The 23,205-nt window shown below is 49.0% G+C and overlaps 1 protein-coding gene across 3 annotated transcripts in view; it reads left to right on the forward strand.

Annotated features, from left to right (window-relative positions):
• The window catches only part of ece1 (endothelin converting enzyme 1), a 294,825-nt gene that overhangs the window by 201,062 nt on the left and 70,558 nt on the right, over nt 1–23,205 (forward strand). For all 3 annotated transcript variants that reach the window (XR_011587618.1, XM_070860115.1, XM_070860114.1), the window contains 3 exons: nt 3,100–3,246; nt 5,918–5,983; nt 16,168–16,356. Coding sequence is in view for 2 of the 3 variants with exons in the window: in XM_070860115.1 (XP_070716216.1) it covers nt 3,100–3,246; nt 5,918–5,983; nt 16,168–16,356 (402 nt within the window). In the remaining variant the exon portion in view is untranslated. The remainder of the gene's footprint in view (nt 1–3,099; nt 3,247–5,917; nt 5,984–16,167; nt 16,357–23,205) is intronic.

Genomic DNA, 23,205 nt, shown 5'->3' on the forward strand with positions numbered 1-23,205 from the left:
ATTGATGTATATTATAAAGAGCTGGGGTCCCAGCACTGAGCCCTGCGGCACTCCACTAGTCACTGCCTGCCATTCTGAAAAGGACCAGCTTATCCCGACTCTCTGCTTCCTGTCTGCCAACCAGTTCTCTATCCACATCAGTACGTTAACCCCAATACCATGTGCTTTGATTTTGCACACCAATCTCTTGTGTGAGGTCTTGGTCCAGTGGCAAGGGTTATCCAAGACGGCTGGAGACCAGCTCTGCTGCACGGACCTAGTGCGCACACATATCACAGTGTGGGCTGGCCCGTGCTGCCCCTGGGCCCTCGCCTCTTCTGGCCCGAAACTTACACCTCTCCTGGGCCCCGACCTCGTCCCTCTACAATCTCTCGCCGTTCCACACCCAACGTGGCAGACAGCAAGCTCTCCCAGTGGTCTGGAGTTAGCGTGGCGTGTTTTGTTTCCAGATGTTCCCTATGACTGGTTAGTTTTCCAGTCGCCCAGGTAATGAGACCATGAGGGCAGGGGAGGTATCAATCCGACAGGAAGTGAATGGAGAACAGTGTTGACACTGACCTTGGCCAGTCTGAGAAGTCATTTACCCTCTCCTGTGCCGTGTGGCAGTTGGTGGGATGGTGGGAGATTGTATTCACCGCCTCTGCCACCCCCGCTCCCCCCCCCAACCATAAATTCTGGACCAGCCTCATACAGGGCTGATGCTCTCAGCCCCCAGGAGACCTGTTCCTTATTTCTACTGACATCCACTCAACAATCAGAAACCCTGTGGACTTCTCAGCTGAAGCTCTCTCATAAATGCTGCTCCTTCCTCACTCATTGCTGCACTGGTCACCTCACCCGAAACAATACCGGCCCCTTTAACAATCGCCAATGAATCGCCCTCCCTCCACGCACCAGTAAATCAGTGGGCCATGGTTTAACCCCTGCCTACCCACCCCGTGTAAATACTGAGGGCGGTCCAGGGGACGGGGTGGAAGAATCTGAGTGACGGCCGTTCCGACCTACCCCGCTGACAACCCCACATCAGCCCCGCACCAAATAAAAACCCAAACAGCTGAATTTCCCCAGATTGTCCGCCGCATGCATTGGGGCAAAAAGCGGAAGGTACGCCCCGTTTGGGGCGGAGGGCAATTTTGGCCACAGTGTCTCCAAGATAGAAAAGCAACTTAGGGCTAGACTTTCAGCACATATTCGCCCATTTATCGCCCATATAACCGCCGAGATCCAGTTTATCGCCCATTTTTGATGAGAAATGGAAACTAGCGCCCATTTATCGCTGGCGGAGCTTTCGACATACAGCAATGAGCTGAATCAGCCGGTCTATTTAAAAAAAAAATCTGGCATCATCACTCGTGCAAGGCCCAGAATACTGTTTATAATGGAAACTAGTGCCCAATTATTGCCCAGATTATCGCCGAGCGCTACTTTCGGCATTTCGCCCATTTTGCTCCCAAATGATTGCTCCCCCAAAAAGACGCTCAATCAAAAGCTGTGTTCACCTGACCTTAACCCGGCACTATGGGCACCATCTTGTAAATCGGAGCAAGTTTTAGAAAAGGCTACTTCAAGTTGATGGGAGCTTTGAGTGATTTTAAGGGCATTTTAGAATTTTGCCAATCATCTAATCACATTGTGGTCAATTTCGAGTTTATAATGTGTTTGTTGAGGACAATTTAAGAATTTTGAAGACAGATTAGGGCATTTATAATGATGGGGCCTGTAATTTCTCAACCACAATTCACATGCTGCAGAATAGAGGTGGGAGAAGGTTCATTGAAGAGCATTATGTGCCCAATCAAAGAGGTAGCAGACTGCTGAGGAGGAGGAGACCTTATACCCAACACATTTACAGGGATAAGCGATGATACCTGGATTTGACCGATAACACATGTGTTAGAAGGCTGCGCTTCTGAAAGGAGATATGCCAGCTAATTAAGGGAGATCTGCAACCTACCAGCACCATCAGGACCGCACTGCCCGTTGAGGTTAAGGTTACTGCAGCACTTTCCTTCTATGCATCGGGCCCCTTTCAGGCCTCAGTTGGCGACATTTACGGTATCTCTCAGCGTGCCACACATTATTGCATTCGACAGGTGACTGAAGCCCTTCGCGCATGCAGGATGGCCTTTATAAACTTCCCTCTGACCAGGGAGGCACAGAATGAAAGGGCTTGGGGGTCCTCGAGAATAGCAAACTTCCCCAAGGTGCAGGGAGCAACAGACTGTACGCACATCGCCCTGCGAGCACCTTTACAGGATGCAGAGGTTTACTGTAACCCATCCCTGCCCTCCCAGAGTTAGAATCCTGGGGGCGCAGGTTCCGACCTCAGTCCAAATCTTACCAGGGATGCTACCCAAGATTACCGAGCTTAATTACAATCTGGCAGATTTACATTCTAATTAATGAGTCAGTGCATCATTACAATTATAAATGTAATCATTTAATACATTTGTAGATGCCACCAGACTGTTCCAGCGCTTGAGGCACTAGTTTGGCTCTCTCCCGTCATGGGCTGCCATGTTCTTGCCCACTCACTTAGCCTGTCTATATCCCCTTGAAGCCTCTTTGCATCCTCCTCACAACTTACAATCCCACCTGGCTTTGTACCATCAGCAAACTTGAATATATTACATTTGGCCTGCTCATCCAAATCATTGATATAGATTGTGAATAGCTGAGGCCCCAGCACCGATCCTTGCGGCACCCCACTAATTGCAGTCTACCAACCCGAAAATGACCCGTTTATTCCTAATCTCTGTTTTCTGTCAGTTAACCAATCCACAATCCATGCTAATATATTACTCCCAGCCCTATGAGATCTAATTCTGTTTAATAACCTCTTGTGGGGCACCTTATCGAATACCTTCTGAAATCCAAATACACCACATCTACTGGTTCCCCCTTATCAATTTTGCAGGGTTATGGGGAAAGAGTTGGAGAGTAGGACTAATTGTATAGCTCTTTCAAAAAACCGGCACAGGCATGATGGGTCTTCTGTGCTGTATGATTCTATCATCCATAAAGAGTTAGAATTGTACATAAATGAAGTTGTGACCTCGCAGTTAGTCACTTAACAATCTCTTCAAATTCTTCCCGCAGTTGGGAGGCTGGAACATCACAAAACCGTGGGATAAGGACAACTTTCAGGAAGTGCTTCAGTCTGTCACGGCTCATTACCGAACCTCCCCATTCTTCAGCATCTATATCAGCACAGATTCTAAGAAGTCCAACAGTAATATCATACAGGTACGTAGCTGCATACACGGTGACATTGTGTGACAGAGGCGAACTCTTTGGCCTGTAGCATAAACCTGGGAAGACCTGAGCTGAAATTGAGGGCAGGAGGGAGAGAATGTCACCAACAAACTGGGTAAAGTGCCAAGCGAAGGGGGTCGGGGCAGTGCAACAAAGCCTGGTGGTTAATCGGTTCGAGTGGCACTGAGGAGAGTTTGCCAAATACAAGCCATTGCCATTGCAGTGGCTGTTTTTTTAAAAACTCGTGGGCATCACTGGCAAGGCCAGCATTTATTGCCCATCCCTAATTGCCCTTGAGAAGGTGGTCATGAGCCATCGCCTTGAACCGCTGCAGTCCCATGTGGTGAAGGTACTCCCACAGTGCTGTTCGGGAGGGAGTGCCAGGATTGTGACCCAGCGACGATGAAGGAACGGTCGATATATTTCCAAGTCAGGATGGTGTGTGACTTGGAGGGTAACGTGGAGGTGGTGGTGTTCCCATTCGCCTGCTGCCCTTGTCCTTCCAGGCGGTAGAGGTGGCGGGTTTGGGAGGTGCTGCCGAAGAAGCCTTGGCGAGTTGCTGCAGTGCATCTTGTAGGTCGTACACACTGCAGCCACAGTGTGTCGGTGGTGGAGGGAGTGAATATTGAAGGTGGTGGATGGGGTGCCAATCAAGCGGGCTGCTTTGTCCTGGATGGTGTCGAGCTTCTTGAGTGTTGTTGAAGCTACACTCATTCAGGCAAGTGGAGAGTATTCCATCACACTCCTGACTTATGCTTTGTAGATGGTGGAAAGAACATAAGAATAGGAACAGGAGTAGGCCATCTAGCCCCTCGAGCCTGCTCCGCCATTCAACAAGATCATGGCTGATCTGGCCGTGGACTCAGCTCCACTTACCCGCCCACTCCCCGTAACCCTTAATTCCCCTATTGGTTAAAAATCTATCTATCTGTGATTTGAATACATTCAATGAGCTAGCCTCAACTGCTTCCTTGGGCAGAGAATTCCACAGATTCACAACCCTCTGGGAGAAGAAATTCCTTCTCAACTCGGTTTTAAATTGGCTCCCCCGTATTTTGAGGTTGTGCCTCCTAGTTCTAGTCTCCCCGACCAGTGGAAACAACCTCTCTGCCTCTATCTTGTCTATCCCTTTCATTATTTTAAATGTTTCTATAAGATCACCCCTCATCCTTCTGAACTCGAATGAGTAAAGACCCAGTCTACTCAATCTATCATCATAAGGTAACCCCCTCATCTCCGGAATCAGCCTAGTGAATCGTCTCTGTACCCCCTCCAAAGCTAGTATATCCTTCCTTAAGTAAGGTGACCAAAACTGCACGCAGTACAGTTTTGGGGAGTCAGGAGGTGAGACACTCACCACAGAATACCCAGCCTCTGACCTGCTCTTGTTGCCACAGGATTTATGTGGCTGGTCCAGTTAATTTTCTAATCAATGGTGACCCCCCAGGATGTTGATGGTGGGGGATTTGGCAATGGTAATGCCATTGAATATCATGGGGAGGTGGTTAGACTCTCGCTTGTTGCAGATGGTCATTGCCTGGCACTTGTGTGGTGCAAATGTTAGAAATCCTAGCCTGCTCACTCGCTCAATTTTTATTCACACTGACTTCAATGGAAATAAAATTGGGGAGAGATGTGTCAACTCACTATCGCTCGTTTTACACCATTGTATGAAGTCAAAAATCTACTGAAGTTTGAGGGCCAGGAATTTCCTGAGAGCTGCTCCCAGGTCCAAGGGAATTCCCGCCCAAGGTTCTGCTTGTTTCAGTGTGAAGGTGAAAGAAAGGTGTAGGAAATTAGCACGCAAATGTCTCCACATTAACAGGCCTCCTGCCTTTTAATTATCTGCGCACAATTCTCGTCTTCCATGGTCAGATCCATCACTGGGACCAGAGATCCTAATGGCTGCTACTAAACAAAATGCTGGCAATCTGTGCATGACCTGATTGAAGGGTTTAAGGGGAGACTGGGAGAGAGCGCTTATGCCGTTTGGAGAAACGAAGCAACCGTGCGATATTTTTGGGTTTTCCCGTTGATGTTATTTGTATAAATGGGGGCGGGGGGGGTGGGGGTGCCGTCGGTATGAATGGCAATCAGGGAAAAACTAGGCTGAGAGCGGCTGAGCAAAATAACTGGATGAGATTAGCAACGGAGGGGGAGCTAGGATCTCTGCTTGGGGTATCCCAATCTCCCTCTGTAAAATCGGCAGAAGTTCGGTGGAAACCCCAGAGAAATGGCGTCAATGGCCAGCGATCCGGTGAATTTCACTCCCCACCCCCCCCGCCAGCAGCAGTTTTACTCTGGGTCCCCTGCTGGATTCTTCCTCATAGCAACTTAAGAACATTAGGAGCAGGAGCAGGCCATTCAGCCCCTCGGGCTTGCTCCACCATTCAATTAGATCGTGGCTGATCTGCATCTCAACTCCATTTTCCCGCCTTTGTTCCATATCCCTTGAGCCTCCTTGAACTTTTTCGTCGTCCATCAATTTGCCTGGATGGCCATTGTCTGAAGCCATAGTCTCTAAAGCGTGCTGCGTTCTGGAAAGGGAAGGGTGTCATCATAGTCAGAAGAAGGTTAAAATACGAATGTTCTCAGAAACTTGAAGCTCATTCCACCTCAACTTCTCTAACCACCTCCCCCCTCACTGCTTCTTCCTCTGTAGGTTGACCAGTCGGGACTAGGTTTACCATCAAGAGATTATTACCTCAACAAAACTGCCAATGATAAGGTAGGTGGAGCCCAGCAGACTGACCTCCTGAAACCTTGCCCAGGGTGAAAAAACGCCTATTTCAACCTCCGTAACATTACTCGTCTCTGCCTCAGCTCTTCTGCTGCTGAAATCCTCATCTATGCCTTTGTTACGTCTACATTTGACTAATCCAATGCACTCCTGGCTGGCCTCCCACATTCTACCCTACGTAAATTAGAGGTCATCCAAAACTCGGATGCCCCATGTCCTAACTCGCAACAAGTCCCGCTCACCCATCACCCCTGTGCTCGCTGACCTACATTGGCTCCCGGTTAAGCAATGCCTTGATTTCAAAATTCTCATCCTTATTTATAAATCCCTCCATGGCCACACCCCTCCCTATCTCTGTAATCTCTTTCAGCCTCGCAACCCCCCCAGATGTCTGCGCTCCTCAAATTCTGCCCTCTTGAGCATCCCTCATTATAATCACTCAACCATCGGTGGCCGTGCCTTCTGTTGCCAGGGCCCCAAGCTCTGGAACTCCCTCCCTAAACCTCTCCGCCTCTCTACCTCTCTTACCTCCTTTATGGCGTTCTTTAAAAAGCTTTTGGTCACCTGCCGTAATTTCTTCTTTTGTAACTCGGTATCAAATTTATCTGCTTTGTCTTATAACACTACTGTGAAGTGTCTTGGGATGTTTTAATACATTAAAGGTGCTATATAAATAAAAGTTATTGTTGAATCTGGCACCTCGGGCCTGTACCGGGGGCTCAAACTATGAGCGCAGACTGACCCCCGAGAGTTCGTAAAAGATGTTGTCCTCTTTCTCCCCCGCCCACCCCCCACATCCCCTCACCCCTGGGGAAGGTGTGGCCTCCTACGTTCCACTTGTGACAGCTCTCTCATACCTGACCCCAGCACGTCGCTGAGTGTGCGGGCTGTTTTGACTGTGGGGTTGGAGCTCGATTCTGCACGCGTCGAATTTCCGCACAAAAGCATTTATCAGCAAGAGGTCAGGGGTCAGCAGGCAGTGATTATGAGCGGCAACCTTGGCTGGTTTTCCCCCTCCCCCTACCGTAGCCTGGGAATGCTGAAACCAATTAGAACATCCCAAGCCATGTGAGATTAGCTGACTTGGCACAGGCAGGGCCAAGTCAGCTAATCTCACGTGGCTTGGGATGTTCTAATTGGCTTCAGCAAACTGGCCTCTTCCTGGACAGTTTGATACAGCATCCTGTGACCTTACGCGTTGTCCCACTGACCATCCGTGCATTGAGGGGAAGGGATGGTTCCCCATGGCAGATTCAAGTCGGTTTTAGTCCAAATAGTGTTTGAACATGGCTGCGATAGAGTAAACAGAGGAAGTCTTCTCTTGTAAAGGACGTCATAGCAACTAGAGTCGGAGCCAAGGGTACCTCAGCCCCAGAGCAGTAGTGTAGATGAGAGTTGAACAAGTGTTTGAGTAGTGTACTCCCCCTGGTCATGTACGGCTTGTGTCTGACTCTTTGATAAGTGTCCCCACTGTGACGTTTGCTGTGCCGCTTACGGTCTCGTTATTCGGGTGAGTTTACTGATTTGGTGTAGCTTTAGATAGTAACTCCTTCACAGCAAACGAGCCAAAGGTGGGCAGAGGAAACGTTATAAGGTCACCCTCAAAGCTTCCCTGATAAAATGCAACATCCCCACTGACACCTGGGAGTCCCTGGCCAAAGACCGCCCTAAGTGAAGGAAGCGCATCCGGGAGGGCGCTGAGCACCTCGAGTCTCATCGCCGACAGCATGCAGAAATCAAGCGCAGGCAGCGGAAAGAGCGTGCAGCAAACCAGTCCCACCCACCCCTTCCCTCAACGACTATCTGTCCCACCTGTGACAGGGGCTGTGGTTCTCGTATTGGACTGTTCAGCCACCCAAGGACTCATTTTTAGAGTGGAAGCAAGTCTTCCTCGATTCTGAGGGGCTGGCAGTGATGATGGTGATGAGATAGTAATCATAGAAGTGAGGAATTTGGCTGAATGTCAGTGCATTGCAGAAGAAAGGGATCTGGAGGACCGCCAAACATTGACTAAGCCCGACGACAGTTTGCTGTCTAGCCGGTTGTTCTGCTTACGAGACACGGTTCTAATATATTAGTTCAAGGAATGAGGAAAATGTATTCAAAAACACAGTCCACCCGTCATAGATTTAAAGAGCTCCTAAGAATTCCTGGCCCAGGAAAGTAAAACAGTCAATGCTGGGATACCCAGCAGCTTCTGAAGAGAGGGTAAGACATGCAAATACTGGGGTTGTGACCTTGATCAGACCCTTGCAACCACACGGTAACCAGTCCTGTTTCAGGTGCTGATTGAGCTGCTGTTCCCAGCATTCTCAACGTGTTTTTCTCTACAGTGGGGGAGCTAGTCCTCTGCCCCGCTCCACACCAGTGTCAGCCGTGGCTCAGAGGGCAGCACTCTCGCCTCTGAGTTGGAAAGTTGTGGGTTCAAGTCCCACTCCAGCAACTTTAGCACACAAATCTAGGCTGACACTCCAGTGCAGTGCTGTGGGAGTGCTGCACTGTCGGATGTGCTGTCTTTCGGATGAGATGTTAAAGCGAGGCCCCGTCTGCTCTCTCAGGCGGATGTAAAAGATCCCATGGCACTATTTTGAAGAGCAGGGGAGTTATCCCAAGTGACCTAGCTGATATTTGTCCCTCAACCAACATCACTAAAAAACAGATGATCTGGTCATTATTACATTGCTGTTTGTGGGAGCTTGCTGTGTGCAAATTGGCTGTCGCGTTTCCCACATTACAACAGTGACTGCACTCCAAAAGTATTTTGTAAAGGCTTTGAGATGTCCGGTGGTCGTGAAAGTCGCTATATAAATGCAAGTCTTTCTTTAATGTAGCCCACTATTACTGCTCCGTGCAATTAATGTCGCTTGACTTTGGGATTGATCTGGAGTCACACTGTATGTGCTGAAGTCAATTCAGTAATGGAAAAGCTCCCTTGCTCTGTGATTAAGTGTATGAGATAATTATTCAGAAAGAAGCAGAGTTCCCTCTCTTTAAAGAGTCATTTTTCAGCTGGAAGGCAGAACGTTGATTTCCCTGCTGATAGCAGTGGCTATTTAACAGTGGGATTCATGAGCTTTGGAATGGGAGGAGGGGATAGTCAGACATGGGGGCAGAGGGGCCATCCCACTGTGTCTGGGAATATCGAGTTAGGTTACTGTCAGTGTCTGACATCAGCGATCTCCTCAGGCAGCCAGTGTCCCTATCAGGCACGCGCTGGTTTAAAGAAGGACTTGCATTTATGAAGCACCTTCCATGACCACCGGCCGTCCCAAATGGCTTTACAGCCAATGAAGCACTATTGGCTTGTAGTCACTGTTGTCGTGTAGGAGACACGGCAGTCAATTTGCGCACAGCAAGCTCCCACATACAGCAATGAAATAAATTACCAGATGATCTGTTTCAGGTGGTTGAGATGTTTTAGGTGTTGGACACTGGGGAGAACTCCCTTGCTCTTCTTCGAAATAGTGGCCATGGGGTCTTTTGCGTTCACCTGAGAGCAGACAGAGATTTGGTTTAAGATCTTGTCCAAAAGACGGCACCTCTGACAGTGCTGTGCTCCCTCAGCACTGCACTGTGGTATCAGCCAGGTGCATGTGCTCAAGCCACTGAAATGGGGCTTGAACCTACAGCCTTCTGACTCCGGGGAGAGTGCTACTCACTGAGCCAAGGTAAGTTACAGCAGACTTAGATCAGAGTCATGCTATCTGTATCATTTCCTAACAATCCCTCATCCATGCCTGTGTTACCTCTAGACTGAGCTATCCCGGCCGGCCTCCCACCTTGCACCCTCATCAAAAGCTCTGCTGCCCTTATCCTAACTCGCACAAAGTCCCGTTCACCAATCAGCCCTGCTCTCTCTGATCTACACTGGCTCTCGGTCTGGCATCGCCTCAATTTTAAAAGTCTCATCCTTGATTTAAAAGCCATCCATTGCCTCTCCCGTCCCTACCTCTGTATCCTCCTCCAGCCCTATAAGCCTCCGAGATCTCCACGTTCCTCCAATGCATATCTGATTTTAAGCACCCCACTATTGGCGGCTGTGCCTGCCACTGCCTGGGCCCTATTTCCTGGAATTCCCTTGCTAAACCTCATAAGAAATAGGAACAGGAGTAGGCCATTTGGCCCCTTGAACCTGCTCCGCCATTCAATAAGATCATGGCCGATCTGATCTTGGCAACTCCACTTCCCTGCCCGCACCCCATAACTCTTGACTCCCTTATCGTTCAAAAATGTGTCTATCTCTACCTTAAATATATTCAATGACCCAGCCTCCACAGCTCTCTGGGGTAGAGAATTCCAAAGATTCATGACCCTCTGAGAGAAGAAATTCCTCCTCATCTCCGTTTTAAATGGGCGACCTCTTATTCACCTCCCTGCCTGTCTTCCTCTCTCCTCCTTGAAATGCTCTTTGACAAAACTTTTGGTCACCTGTCCTAATATCTTCTTATGTGGCTCAACATTAAATGTTGTCATTCCTGTGAAGCACCTTGGAAAGTACTACTAAGTGAAAGGCGCTATATAAATACATTTTGTCCCGAAATTCCTTGGGATTATGCTGGCTTCCCACTGTAACTCCACTGGGAGACTGGCGGAATCCTTGGGAAAGTGGCAGGAATATACTTGTGCCAGGTCTTCCTCTTGGAGTTTCCTGGACCTCTTGTAAGGAGCAGGGCATCCGCCCGCCTTCTAGAGGGCAAATTGTGGGCAAGGGGCGGTGGTTCCTGCCTACCAGGCTGGAAGGGGACCTGGCATATCAGCGGAGGTGTGTGTGCCAAGTTGAATAGAGGAACCTGGCCTCCACTTGGGCAACCGGTGGAGTCCAGGCCCAGACCGGGGACTGAGGGAACAGCCAGCATTTGTGGAATCACTCCCTAGTGTGTCAGTGACCTCAGGAGAGGAGAGGGGAAAATTAGAGCACGAAAAAACATTGGTTTTACCTCACATATAGTAATTTGTGTGGATTGATGCCTGAAGTGAGGCACCCCCATTGTAATGTGTGCGCCTTTGAGTATGCTCACAGGTTTGTTGAGTTGGGAGTGGCTTAGCCAGTCATGTGATGTCCACAAGACTCAATAAAACCCCAGCCAGTTGGGTTCAGGAGATCCATGATGAGGCAGGTGGTTGTGAGCCTGGTGTTAGAACTGGTACAGATTGCACCTCCCTTATCCGGAACCCGGCCTGTTCCAGATAAGGGATTTTTCCTGAACGAAGGTGGTCACGTTAAATTGGATGGTACAGGTACTGAGCAAGGGGATATCGGAGCTGGCTGGCTTGGAGCTGGGAGTGCGGCAGAGAGATCATTGGGGGGGTGGGGTGGGGGGGGGGGGCAGTGGATCGCGGGGTCAGGCAAGCTATTGCGGGAGTCAGCAGCGAGGAAGGACTTCAATTTGTTCATGTCGGAGTTCTGCGCTTGCGCCACCCATTGGCCGGGAATGGTTCCAGATGAGGGGTGGTTCTGGATAAGGGAGTTCTGGATAAGGGAAGTTCAACCTGTAATGTGTCGTGTGATTGTTGAACCTTTGCTAATAAATCAATTAGTTCTTAATAGCAATGTGTTGCTATGAATTCTTAAGCAAAGAACCCGTGAAGCAAATACATTACACCCATCATCTCTTTAGATTGGCCTCTCTGTTTGAACTGGAATCAACTGCAGCGAGGCTGACAGTGAAGAACAGTTAGAAGGAAAACAGCTCCCCAGCACAGATAGATGACGCACGCTGTGTTGCGTATGCACCAGGGTTAGTTCTGTGAAACCAAAACATTTTGGTCGATAAGTCATTGGGAAACATGCCAGTTTAAGAATCCAGACCCTTTGCTTTGTCGATGAAGGTTGGAGAATGATGCATTGTCTGCACTATCGGCACCAGACCGCCTGATGTAATCCAGAACATTATTCTCATTGGAGCTTTTCTTTTGAGCAGTGACTTCAGCTGGTCAGTGACTGACTTAAACCAGATAAAAGTACTGCTGGTGTTCGCAATAACACCGGCTCACGCCTTCCTACAAGTGATTCGGACTGATAGAATGCTACGCTGCTCTGTTTGTGTCCATTCTATCTGTTTCGATTAACAGGACATGACGGGGCCAAAAATCGCCCCCCTCTTTTAGGCCTTTCCCACCGGGGGCAGGCGGATGGTCTGACCCATCACAAACTGCCCCCAGGCCGGGCGAGGTGGAAGCAGGCCCACCCCTTTCCGCCCCGCGAGGGGAAATTGCCCCTTGGGAGCGGCAAGGCCGCCGGTTGGTCAGTGCCCCCGACAGCGTTTCCCGGCGGGATGCTGCCATTGGCTGGGTGACACGTCCGCTTTTAAAGGGGAGGGAGCACGGCCGCGTCCGACATTTTATTTCAACTGTCGGCCGACTCCGAAGTCGGCGCACTTCGGCCGGGCCACCAACAGGCAGCCCGACTCCCCCTCTTGGGTGCCGGACTGCTGGCCCGGCCGAAGCCCCCCCTTAGTGGGCACCACTAAAGTGGCTACAGAGCTCGCTGCGGCCTTCCCCTTTAACTGAAGTGGAGGGACCTTGCTACGCGTCAGCGCGACGCGGCACTGATAACCTCGCCCGCCTTCCACCCCGCTCCCGACCCACTTCTGCCCTGCGGCCGCCCCAACTAAATCTCACACAAAAAGGGGGAAAAATCCCTCTATTCTCCTTCCCAAGGATTCGGGCGGAGAATAATCATTTAATTTAAATTATCCGCCCCATTTGGGGCAGGGGGCAGAGGGCAGTTTCGCCCCTTACTCCTCTCAGTAACTAATGGTGATCTGTTCGCATGTCAAAGCTAAACCTTCAATGAATCTAAATCTGAACTGGCCAATTTTCGGAGAGCATTGCTGACTGTTATTGCTGACTGGAGTTTCTCAGCATTATATAATGAGCTTCGGCAGGAAGCATTCAATCCAGTTAGGATTCGGGGTCAGAACTCCAGACTGGGAGAAGCCCCCGCCCAGTCGATATTGCCAGAATTCACTCAATAAGAGGAGACAAATCTGGTTGACAATTGGATAAGATTTGAGTGCAAGTCTCTGTCCGAGCAGATATCCTGTGGCATTGCTCATGGATGAGGTAGAGAAAGTACAGTTGTATAACAGCATGGTTGCTAGGCAATGTGTGACAAACCATTTTGTCTCATGTTGGCTTGGTAGCTGTCCCTTTAATCACGTCACAGAACGGTTAAAGACCGGCTGCAGTCAGAATCATGACACCAGCCTAACTCGATGCAAATGTTGCGAGGTGCTGTGTGGATATCGCCAGGTAAGTTTACTGAGGGAGAAACCAGATCACTTCTTTATTTTTTTTAAAACATGCTATGTATTTGTTCCAGTTTTGTGTATGATTGGAGGTCCCTTTCAATTGAGCTGACAGTTAGTTAAATCCAGCAATCCCTGGCAGCTGTTTGCAGAGTATTTAAGTGGGTTGAATTGTTCAAATCGTTGATTTGGTTTCAAATCGTCAGAATGATAGATCATGCTAATTAGCATCAACAATTGGCTATAAAAAGGCATGAACAACTGCAGAGATAAATGTTAGCTACAAAATAATAACAGCAGAAAGATTGCAAACCTTTATTGTTTCCTTTCAAGGATTTTGTTAGTATATTACCTACTAAAATTATATTACAGTTATCAATTGCCTTTGTTCACTTCTGGTTAAATATGTCCCTAATAATTTAAAGTTTAACATGAGTTCTGGGGGTCGAAATTGCCCCTTCCCTTGAGGCCTGTTACCGCCGGAAATTGGCGGCCACGCTGCGGCGTGCAATGGCCGCCGATTTTTCATGTAATGGCCGCCATTTTGAAAATTCCACTCCTGCGGTATCCCGGCGGTGACCCGCTCTCCCCCCCCCCCCCCCCACCACTACCCACTACCGCTCCACTGCTGCTGCGTCATCAGAGCGCGCACCGCCGATGTTCTCCCCCGCCCCCGCCCCAGCTCCGACAGCGAAATTCTGCCGAAAAAAATCTTGCTCCCGCCGGGCGGTACCGGTCGCGTATTTTTTCTGCCGGTGCAGCGAGGCTGTGGTCCTTGTAAAATGGCAGTGCGGCTCCCATTAAAGGGGAGGACCGCCTGCCACAGCCGCCATGTTTTTTTTTGTCAGCCGACAATTATGCTGCCGGGTTCGGGCCCGGCTGGAACCCTCCCTGGTGGCCCAGTGGACCGAACGTCAAAATTCGCGCAGGCGCTCCCCTTCAAGCGAAGGCGAGAGCCGTGGCAATGCGGCGCGTGGTGATGTAATCAGCGCTCGGCTGATGACTGACAATGGCGGCCACTCCGCCCGGCCTCACCTTTTGCCCCTCTAGTCTGCGAACCTCTGCTCACTGACGCACATCCACCGCCATTGTGACCGACTTCCGGTCCTCCAAAAAAAAAGCCAAAGAGCGGAATTTCGCTCAAGAGGTCACCGCATCCACCACGCCGGTAAAAACACCAGAAACAGGGTCGGTGCGCCCCGTTTCCAGCGATGGGCAGTTTCGGCCCCCTGGTGCTGTGGTGCGGTCATGGTTTTTGAAAGTGGAAGAAAAATTCTTGTGGAGGCACAAGATAAATGCAGCAGCAAATTCAATTTGCAGAAAGGTTTACCGCTCGTTATTGCTGGGATCACTATCATAAACTTACCTAATGAAAGAAAGACTTGCATTTATATAGCGCCTTTCACGACCACCAGACATCTCAATGTGCTTTACAGCCAATGAAGTACTGTTGTAATGTGGGAAATCAAGTTATATCAGGACCACTGATTTACAATGACCCAGCTATCCGGGCCAGTGAAAGTGCATTTGAGACCATCTAGGATTGGGCAGGGATGGATTGGCTGCTCTGAAAAGACATGGGTTTCTTTGGGATTCGTGTGGAAATTATGGAGTGGGGTGGGGCGGGGGGGTGGTTGTCACCTATCATACAGGGCTTTGAAACCATTGACTGGGGCTCTCGGAGCGTCCTGCTGTTCCACATGGCCAGTCCGCCCCTGGTCAGGAGGTGGCGTTCAACCTCTGAAATCGATGTGAAACACAGAAGGTGAAGTATCTATAGTTCAGGGGGCAGAAAGAGCCAGTGATGTCACCGTGTGGAATGAACACCATGTTATCAGGGCCGCTGAGTTACAGTGATCAAACAGGCCATGTTCTGGTGTCAAATCAGCAAACAGGGAAAGTGTTACAGGAAATGAATGTGACTCTTGCAGGAAGTGCTCGCTGGAAGCACGGTTTTCAATATGGTTGTGGAAATGTTGTGATCGTCATAAAGGTTTCGTCCAGGGAAGTTCTGGTGTGGATTTTCCCGTCTTTTGCGCTCTGTTTTTCTCCCGGAGGGGCAGCAATGGCGGCAGTGACTTCCTCTGGCGGGCGGTCAGCCTCCAGTGCCCCGCTGGGGTTTCAGGGACGGTTTTGCGGGGGCGCGGAGCATTACCGCCCGGGAAGAGTTGAGCTGGTGAACAACGCCCCTGGTTGCGACACTGCCGCGCTTTTTGACTCCCGCCAGACCCGTCCGCTCCGGAGCGCCCCCCACAGAGACCACCTGGGAAACCGGGCGGCCCAACCAACACCGACAGCAGAGGGGTAAGTAATACTGGCCTATGGTTACTGCGAGTGTTTCTTCTTTTAATTGTTTTTGCGATTTTATGTTGTCGTGGCGAATAGAACATTATATTTTTTTCCAGGAACAGAAAACTGCTCAAATACACAGGGGTTACTTACCCACGTGAGAGAGAGAAAAACATTTTCATGATCTTTTCAAAAGGTTCCATCTCGAACACTAAATTTCAGATGCTGCTGTGTGCTTCCAGCATTTTCTGCTTTTATGTCAGATGTATTGGTAATGTTTCCGGTGTTTTTCAGGTTTTTTTCTCTCCCCGGGCCTCTCTCAGAGCGCTCCCGGGCTGCCGCTTTAGCTGGGGATTTTCCCCTGCTCAGCCGGCCTAGCGCCCTAAGAGAGGTGTACAGCGCCTCCCTTAGTGCTCCGCCCCACACTCGGGGCCCAGCCGCCCAATTTTGCTGACTGAGGCGCAAACTTTACCGCCCCGTCGCCATTACCGCCCCGAAATCTACCAAGCCAAATATCCAGCCCAGATCTGTGTTTTGACCTTTGCAATTCAGGAGCCCTGTTTGCGTTTTCTATCCTGTAATTCTGCTGGCTATGCTGCCTTCATGTAAGCCACGTGTCCTGTTTCCCTCCAGATCCTAACGGCTTATTTGAATTACATGGTGGAGCTGGGGGTGCTGCTGGACGGTGAGGAGACGTTCACCCGGGCACAAATGCAGCAGGTTCTGGACTTTGAGGGAGCCTTGGCCAACATCACTGTACCCCAGGAGGACCGCAGGGATGAAGAGCTTATATATAACAAGATGACAATACGCCACCTCCAGGTAAACAGTATCTGATGGGGGCGGGGGGGGGGGGGTTAACTGGTTTAATCTCACTGCTTTGACTGTGCTTCATCAATAGTTATAGTAATGCGTATCTATCACAATGGTCAGCACCCTCCTACCCACTAAAGGCAATGAGAAATGCTCTGTAATTGGGAGTCTCCAAATCGCACTCCCAATTGATCAATATTCTATCTCCTATTTTAATGTTCTATCTCTTCCCACCTACTCCAGAAGCACACTTCTCAGTCCATTCATCCTGCTGGCAAGGTTAGCTGGCACGGTGATGCACTCGCTGTGTTTAAGATTATAAATGGACTAGATAACGTAGACCATGTCAAGCTGCTTCAGAACAGCAGAACCAGAGATCATGGCCTGCGCTTGAAGAGGGTAAATTGAACATTGATCTGCGGAAACACTGTTTTAGTGAGTGAGCGGTCAATCTATGGAACGGGCTCCTCAGGGAGATGGTGGCAGCAAATAGTATTGATTCATTCAAATGCAAGTTGGATAGATTACTTTCAGAAAATTGGGATGCAGTATATGAGTAATTTTGAGACACGGCATGTGATAAGTATAGCATGATAGGGAGGAACAGGTAACATTAAACCTATGGTTCCCAAACTCCTCCACCACCGGGATTTTTCTCTTCTCATCTCTGGGTCTGTTGTAGAATAATCGATAGAAATTGATTGCTCTGGTTAGTCAACAACTCCATTGTTAAACTTGTACAGAACCTTGGTTAGACCACACTCTGAGTACTGTGCACAGTTCTGGTCTCCATATGACAAAAGGATATAGAGGCACTGGAGAAGCTACAAAAATGATTTGCAAGGATGATCTAGCAACAACAACTTGTATTTATAGAGCACCTTTAACATAGAATGTCCCAAGGCGCTTCACAGCAGCATTATAAGACAAAACAAATACATTTGACACCGAGCCATACAAGAAGAAATTAGCGCAGGTGACCAAAAGCTTGGTCAAAGAGGTAGGTTTTAAGGAGCATCTTAAAAAAGGAGAGAAAGAGGTGGAGAGGTTCAGGGCAGGAATTCCAGAGCTTGGGGCCCAGGCAGCTTAAGGCATGGCACCCAGGGTCAGATTAAGGGACTGATGGGCCTGGGGCAAACTGATCAAAATGGGCCCATAGTTGTGTTTGTTCGTGTTCATTACATTACGTGTATGATTCCGATTTTGAGTATGAAAACATAGGCCAGTATAGTCAACAATGAAAGCATATATTCGGTATCAAGTAGGTATATATTCTGGTTTTGGTAACATTGCAATACTAGATTCCTCTACATAGAAACATAGAAATTTACAGCGCAGAAGGAGGCCATTTCAGCCCATCGTGTCTGCACCAGCCGACAAAGAGCCGCACGGTACTTGGTCAGCAGCCCTGAAGGTTACATATAAACCCATGAGCAATGACGGAAAGACAAAGAGCACCCATCCTAACCAGTCCGCCTTACACAACTGCGACACCCCTTATACTGAAACATTGTACACTCCACCCCAACCAGAGCCATGTGATCTCCTAGGAGAGGCAAAAACCAGATAAAAACCCAGGTCAATTTAGGGGGAAAAAATCTGGGAAAATTCCTCTCCCAGTCATCCAGGCGATTGAAACTAGTCCAGGAAATCACCCTGGCTGTATTCGATTCCCTGCAGTACTTATCATTACATATACGCCAGCCAACAACATCCAGTCTAATCCCAATTACCAGTTCTAAGTCTGTAACCCTGCAGGTTACGGCACTTTAAGTGCCTATCCAACCATCTTTTAAATGTGGTGAGGGTTATTGCATCCACCACTCTTCCAGGTAGCGAGTTCCAGACCCCCACAACCCTCTGCATGAAGAAGCCCTCCCTCAAATCCCCTCTGAACCTTCCACCTACCACCATAAAACTATGCCCCCTCATAATAGATCCCTCCACCAATGGAAATAGTCCCTTGCTATCCTCCATATCCAGGCCCCTCAATATTTTGTACACCTCAATGAGGTCTCCTCTCAACCTCCTCTGTTCCAATGAGAACAAATCCAGCCTATCCAATCTGTCCTCATAACTAAGATTCTCCATTCCAGGCAGCATCCTAGTAAATCTCCTCTGCACCCTCTCTAGTGCAATCATGTCCTTCCTATAATACGGCGACCAGAACTGCACGCAGTATTCCAGCTGTGACCTAACCAGAGTATTATATAATTTAAGCATAACCTCCCTGATTGTATTCATGCCTCGGCCAATAAAGGCAACCATTCCGTATGCCTTCTTAACCACTTAATCCAGCTGGCCTGCTACTTTCAGGGATCTGTGGACAAGCACTCCAAGGTCCCTTTGTTCATCTACAATATTAAGTGGCCTACCGCTTAATGTGTATATCCTTTCCTTATTAGCCCTCCCAAAGTGCATCACCTCACACTTCTCTGAATTAAATTCCATTTGCCACTGCTCTGCTCACCTGACCAGTAGATTGATATCCTCCTGCAGCCCATGACTTTCCTCTTCATTATCAATCACATGGCCAATTTTAGTGTCATCTGCAAACTTCTTAATCATACTCCCTATATTCAAATCTAAATCATTGATATATACCACAAAAAGCAAGGGACCCAGTACTGAGCCCTGCGGAACCCCACTGGAAACATCCTTCCAGTCACAAAAACATACTTCAACCATTACCCTTTGCTTCCTACCTTTAAGCCAGTTTTGGCTCCAACTTGCCACTTTGCCTTGGATCCCATGGGCTTTAACATTCATGACCATGTGGGACCTTATCAAAAGTGTAGTATATGCAAGCACTCTAATAATGACTCCACGAGGTAAGGGTATTGTACGTGAACTGTAGTGACCTTAGTCCGTTTATTGCAGCTCCTTGAGTGAGGACACAATGAGATGAGCTCCCTTTTATACTTGGTTACCTGCAGTGTGCAGGTGACCCTTGGGTCTCCAACAGTAGCACCCTCTGGTGCTACAGGTATGGTGTATACAGTGTGAAGATACATTCAGTGGTCTATTGTTACTGTACATACATTAAACATGCATAACAACACTCCCCCCCCAAGTCTTGTGCCACAGGCTTTTGCACTGTGTGCTCTGGCCCTCAACTTGAGTGGCCAAAGCCCTTGCACTTTGTCTTTGCTTGGGAATAGCTCTCTCCCTGTGGACCCCCAAGTCCTTATTGCCACGACATTGGGAAATGGTCAGCAGTGGATGGTTGGAGGTTGTAGTGTGGGTTGTGTGGGTTCTGGATGTGATCCATGTGTTCATGGCTACATACAGCCATTTCCCCCCCCCCCCCTCATACATAGACCATGTGTGTGGCTCAACACCTGCATTGGCATACATGTACAGTGAGTAAGGAATCAGGTTGGTTATGTCACTGTTTTTGAGTTCAGCAGTGGTGGAGCAAGTACATGTTATAGGTAAGTACATACGTGATATTGTCTGGGTGGGTGAGGACGTTTAGTGGTGGGCAGAGCCACAGGGGTGTGTGGCCTCCCTGTCCTCTATTGAGAGCTGCAGAGTCGCCCTGCTGCCCTTCATTAGTGGTGGAAGTCTGGTCATCCCAGGTCCTGCCGGGAAAGCTGGCGGGTTCTAGCCTCTTGCTCCCGGTGCTGGCCCTGGTGACCAGGGGGGTGGGGCCTATCTGGGGCAGGGTGCCAGTGGTGGTGCCTGTGCCGTACATTGATCGCTGGCCCTGCAGTGGGTATGCTCCCACTGAGTGTGTGTGTGTGTGGCCACCCTCCTGGGGCATCACATTGGTCCCGGAGGTGCCGGCTACATGATCGGGCAGCTCGCTTCCAACGGGAGATTGCCTTTGGCTTTGTCGACATACATGTAGAACCCGGCATCATCTCTCATTTTATCATTAACATTCATGATGCATTGGCTTCGACTGCAACCAGCCGACTCGACATTGTTATTTGTCTTTACACTTTCACATTTGCCCATTACATCACTTTCCTGTGTACTATCAGCATCTCTGTGCAAGGTTACATTTGGATACCTGCCTTTGTTAGTTACATTTTTCTCATTAGCATTACCGGCATCACTGTTCAACAGTACATTTATATACTTGCATTCGTTAATTACACCTTTATCATTTGTGTCACCGGCATCGCTGTACCCAGAGTGGAACTGTCCCTTTAATTGCTTTGGGTTGCCGGTCTCCTTTAAAAGGACCTTGCAATCTTTATCCCAATCCGGTTCACTGCTCGGCATCATGTGTTGCCCCCTCAACACTGCCCCTCGTGGTCTGGTCACGGCCATCTTGATTTCAGGTGCTTCAACTCGTGGTGCGGGCGCCATCTTCTTTCTCTCCACGAGGCAGGCTGTGCTGATCCTTTTCTTCCCAGGTTCTGCCACGGAAGCCGGGAATCTACCTTCTGTGCCAATCTTCTTCCTCCGGAGTCCTGCCACTGGAGCCCGGAAGGTGAGGTCTGGTCGTTCAGGTTGGATCGTCTTGCCATTGAGTTGTGCAGTCTGTGTCATCGTCACGCAGTCGAGCTGGACGGTAGGATTTCCAAGTGTTGCGATGGATCCAAGTTTGGGGCCACGTAGGATGTCGATCGCCGGAGCCTGGAGGCTTTCCCAACAGATTTGGATTAGCTTCATCCATCCTCTTCCCAGCAGCGTTGGACCATCACCAGCAACGATCCACAGGGGAAGCTTGTGCATCGCACCGCCATGGGACACCTGGACATCCACGCTGCCAACGACTGGGATGGTGTCTTTTGTGTAAGTGAACAGCTTCACCTGGATTGGGAGTACTTTGGGTCGATCGGTGGGATTGTCCCAGAGTTTCTCGAAGGCCATCTGATTCATCAGCGATTGGCTCGCCCCTGTGTCGACCTCCATCGAGACTGGAACACCGTTGATTTCTACTTCCATTTTCCACGGGGAACTCTCGGTGGAGCAGGTAAACACTCCGTACACCTCTTCCAGGGGCTGAGCCACTTCATAGATTCTCTCTTCGTCTTCATCAGCGCTGGAGCCTGGGTGATCGGCCAACTCTTCAGCGACTCAGTGAGTAAAATTTCTTCTACACATTCGCTGGAGATGACCTTTAGTTACAGCCTTTGCAAGTATAGTCTTTGTATCGGCACTGGTGGGCCCTGTGGTTTCTTCCACAGCGCCAGCACGGGGCTAGCGGTTGGCCCCATGTGGCAGACTCGGTTGCGGGACACGGGGCAGCAGCCTTGCCTCTGAAAGGCGCCATTCGGTTCACTGTACTCGTCGGGTTAGAGTCCTGGGGGTGAGTCATCATCCTCTTGGAGTCGCAGGCCGAAATCATGAATGCCTGGCTCACTTTGATTGCCTTCTGCAGGGTTACCATAGTGTCCGCAGAGAGTAGCTCGGCGCTTATCAGCCAGCGAGGTCAATGTGTCCCCAGCCAGGTCGTTCACGATGTAAAAGTGTTCGAGCCTTTCCACAAAGGCATCCCAATCTTCCCCATCAGCGAATTGTGCGTGGAAATTCGTAATCTTGTTGCCAGTTATAGTATATGCAAGCACTCTAATAATGACTCCACGAGGTAAGGGTATTGTACTTGAACTGTAGTGACCTTAATCTGTTTATTGCAGCTCCTTGAGTGAGGACACAATGAGGTGAGCTCCCTTTTTATACTTGGTTACCTGCAGTGTGCAGGTGACCCTTAGGTCTCCATCAGTAGCATCCTCTGGTGGTATAGGTATGGTGTATACAGTGTGAAGGTACATTCAGAGGTCTAGTGTTACAGTATATACATTAAACATACATAACAAAAAGCCTTGCTAAAGTCCATATATACTACATCATGTACACAACCCTCATCGACCCTCTTGGTTACCTCCTCAAAAAATTCAGTTAGGTTAATCAAACACGATCTTCCCTTAACAAATCCGTGCTGACTGTCCCTAATTAATCCTTGCCTTTCCAAATGTAGACTTATCCTGTCTTTCAGGATTTTTTCCAATAATTTTCCCACCACTGAGGTTAGGCTGACAGGCCTGTAATTACTCGGCCTATCCATTTCTCCCTTCTTAAACAAGTGTACTACATTAGCACCATGACCAAATCCAAAGAGGACACATATGCAAATTTCTCTCCAAAACATGTGAAATAAAACCAGCTAGTACATATTCTGTTGTATATACAGGTACATTAGTTGTATATAGGTACTTCTATATATAGGACATTTGTGTATATAGGTACTTCTGTACATAGGTATGAACAAGTGAGTCTATTTTTCTCGATCTAGTTTTTCCTCCCTTATTGTCTATTCTATTCAGCCTATTTGGGAGGCCTGATATTTTTTTCCTACATTGATTGGGTGGGCCTGGGGCTGCCCCACGGTTAATCCACTAATGGTGGAGCGATGGAAATTGGGGATGCTCAAGAGGCCAGAATTGGAAGAGTGCAGATATCTCAGAGGGTTGTGGGGCTGGAGGAGGTTACAGATTTGAGGACCATGGAGGGGTTTGAACACAACGATGAAAGTTTTAAAATTGAGGCATCGCCGGGCATGCATACACAGAGCTCTGCTCTGCTGGCCAAAGAACAATGCGAAGCTCACAGTATAACTCCGTGCTGCAGATACTGGTTCAAGTTGGAACATGGAGTATAATAGGATCCTTAAACCTGAACACCCCTCATGCCATCAGACTGCTTACTTATTGAAATACATTAAGTGGGAGTCAAATCAACTTTCAATAAATATAGACGGGCACTCTTCAAGCGCCTGCGATTAGAATGCCCACAGGAGAAGCGCAGCGGTTTTGTTAGGCATCATCAGTAGGCAGGCTGTAGTTTGCATCAGAGGCTGCAATATGCAAAGTAGCTCTCTTTGCAATCGGAGCCCTGCTTAGC

The sequence above is a fragment of the Pristiophorus japonicus genome, chromosome 18, assembly GCF_044704955.1.
Source record: "Pristiophorus japonicus isolate sPriJap1 chromosome 18, sPriJap1.hap1, whole genome shotgun sequence".
In the NCBI taxonomy this organism is placed as follows: domain Eukaryota; kingdom Metazoa; phylum Chordata; class Chondrichthyes; family Pristiophoridae; genus Pristiophorus; species Pristiophorus japonicus.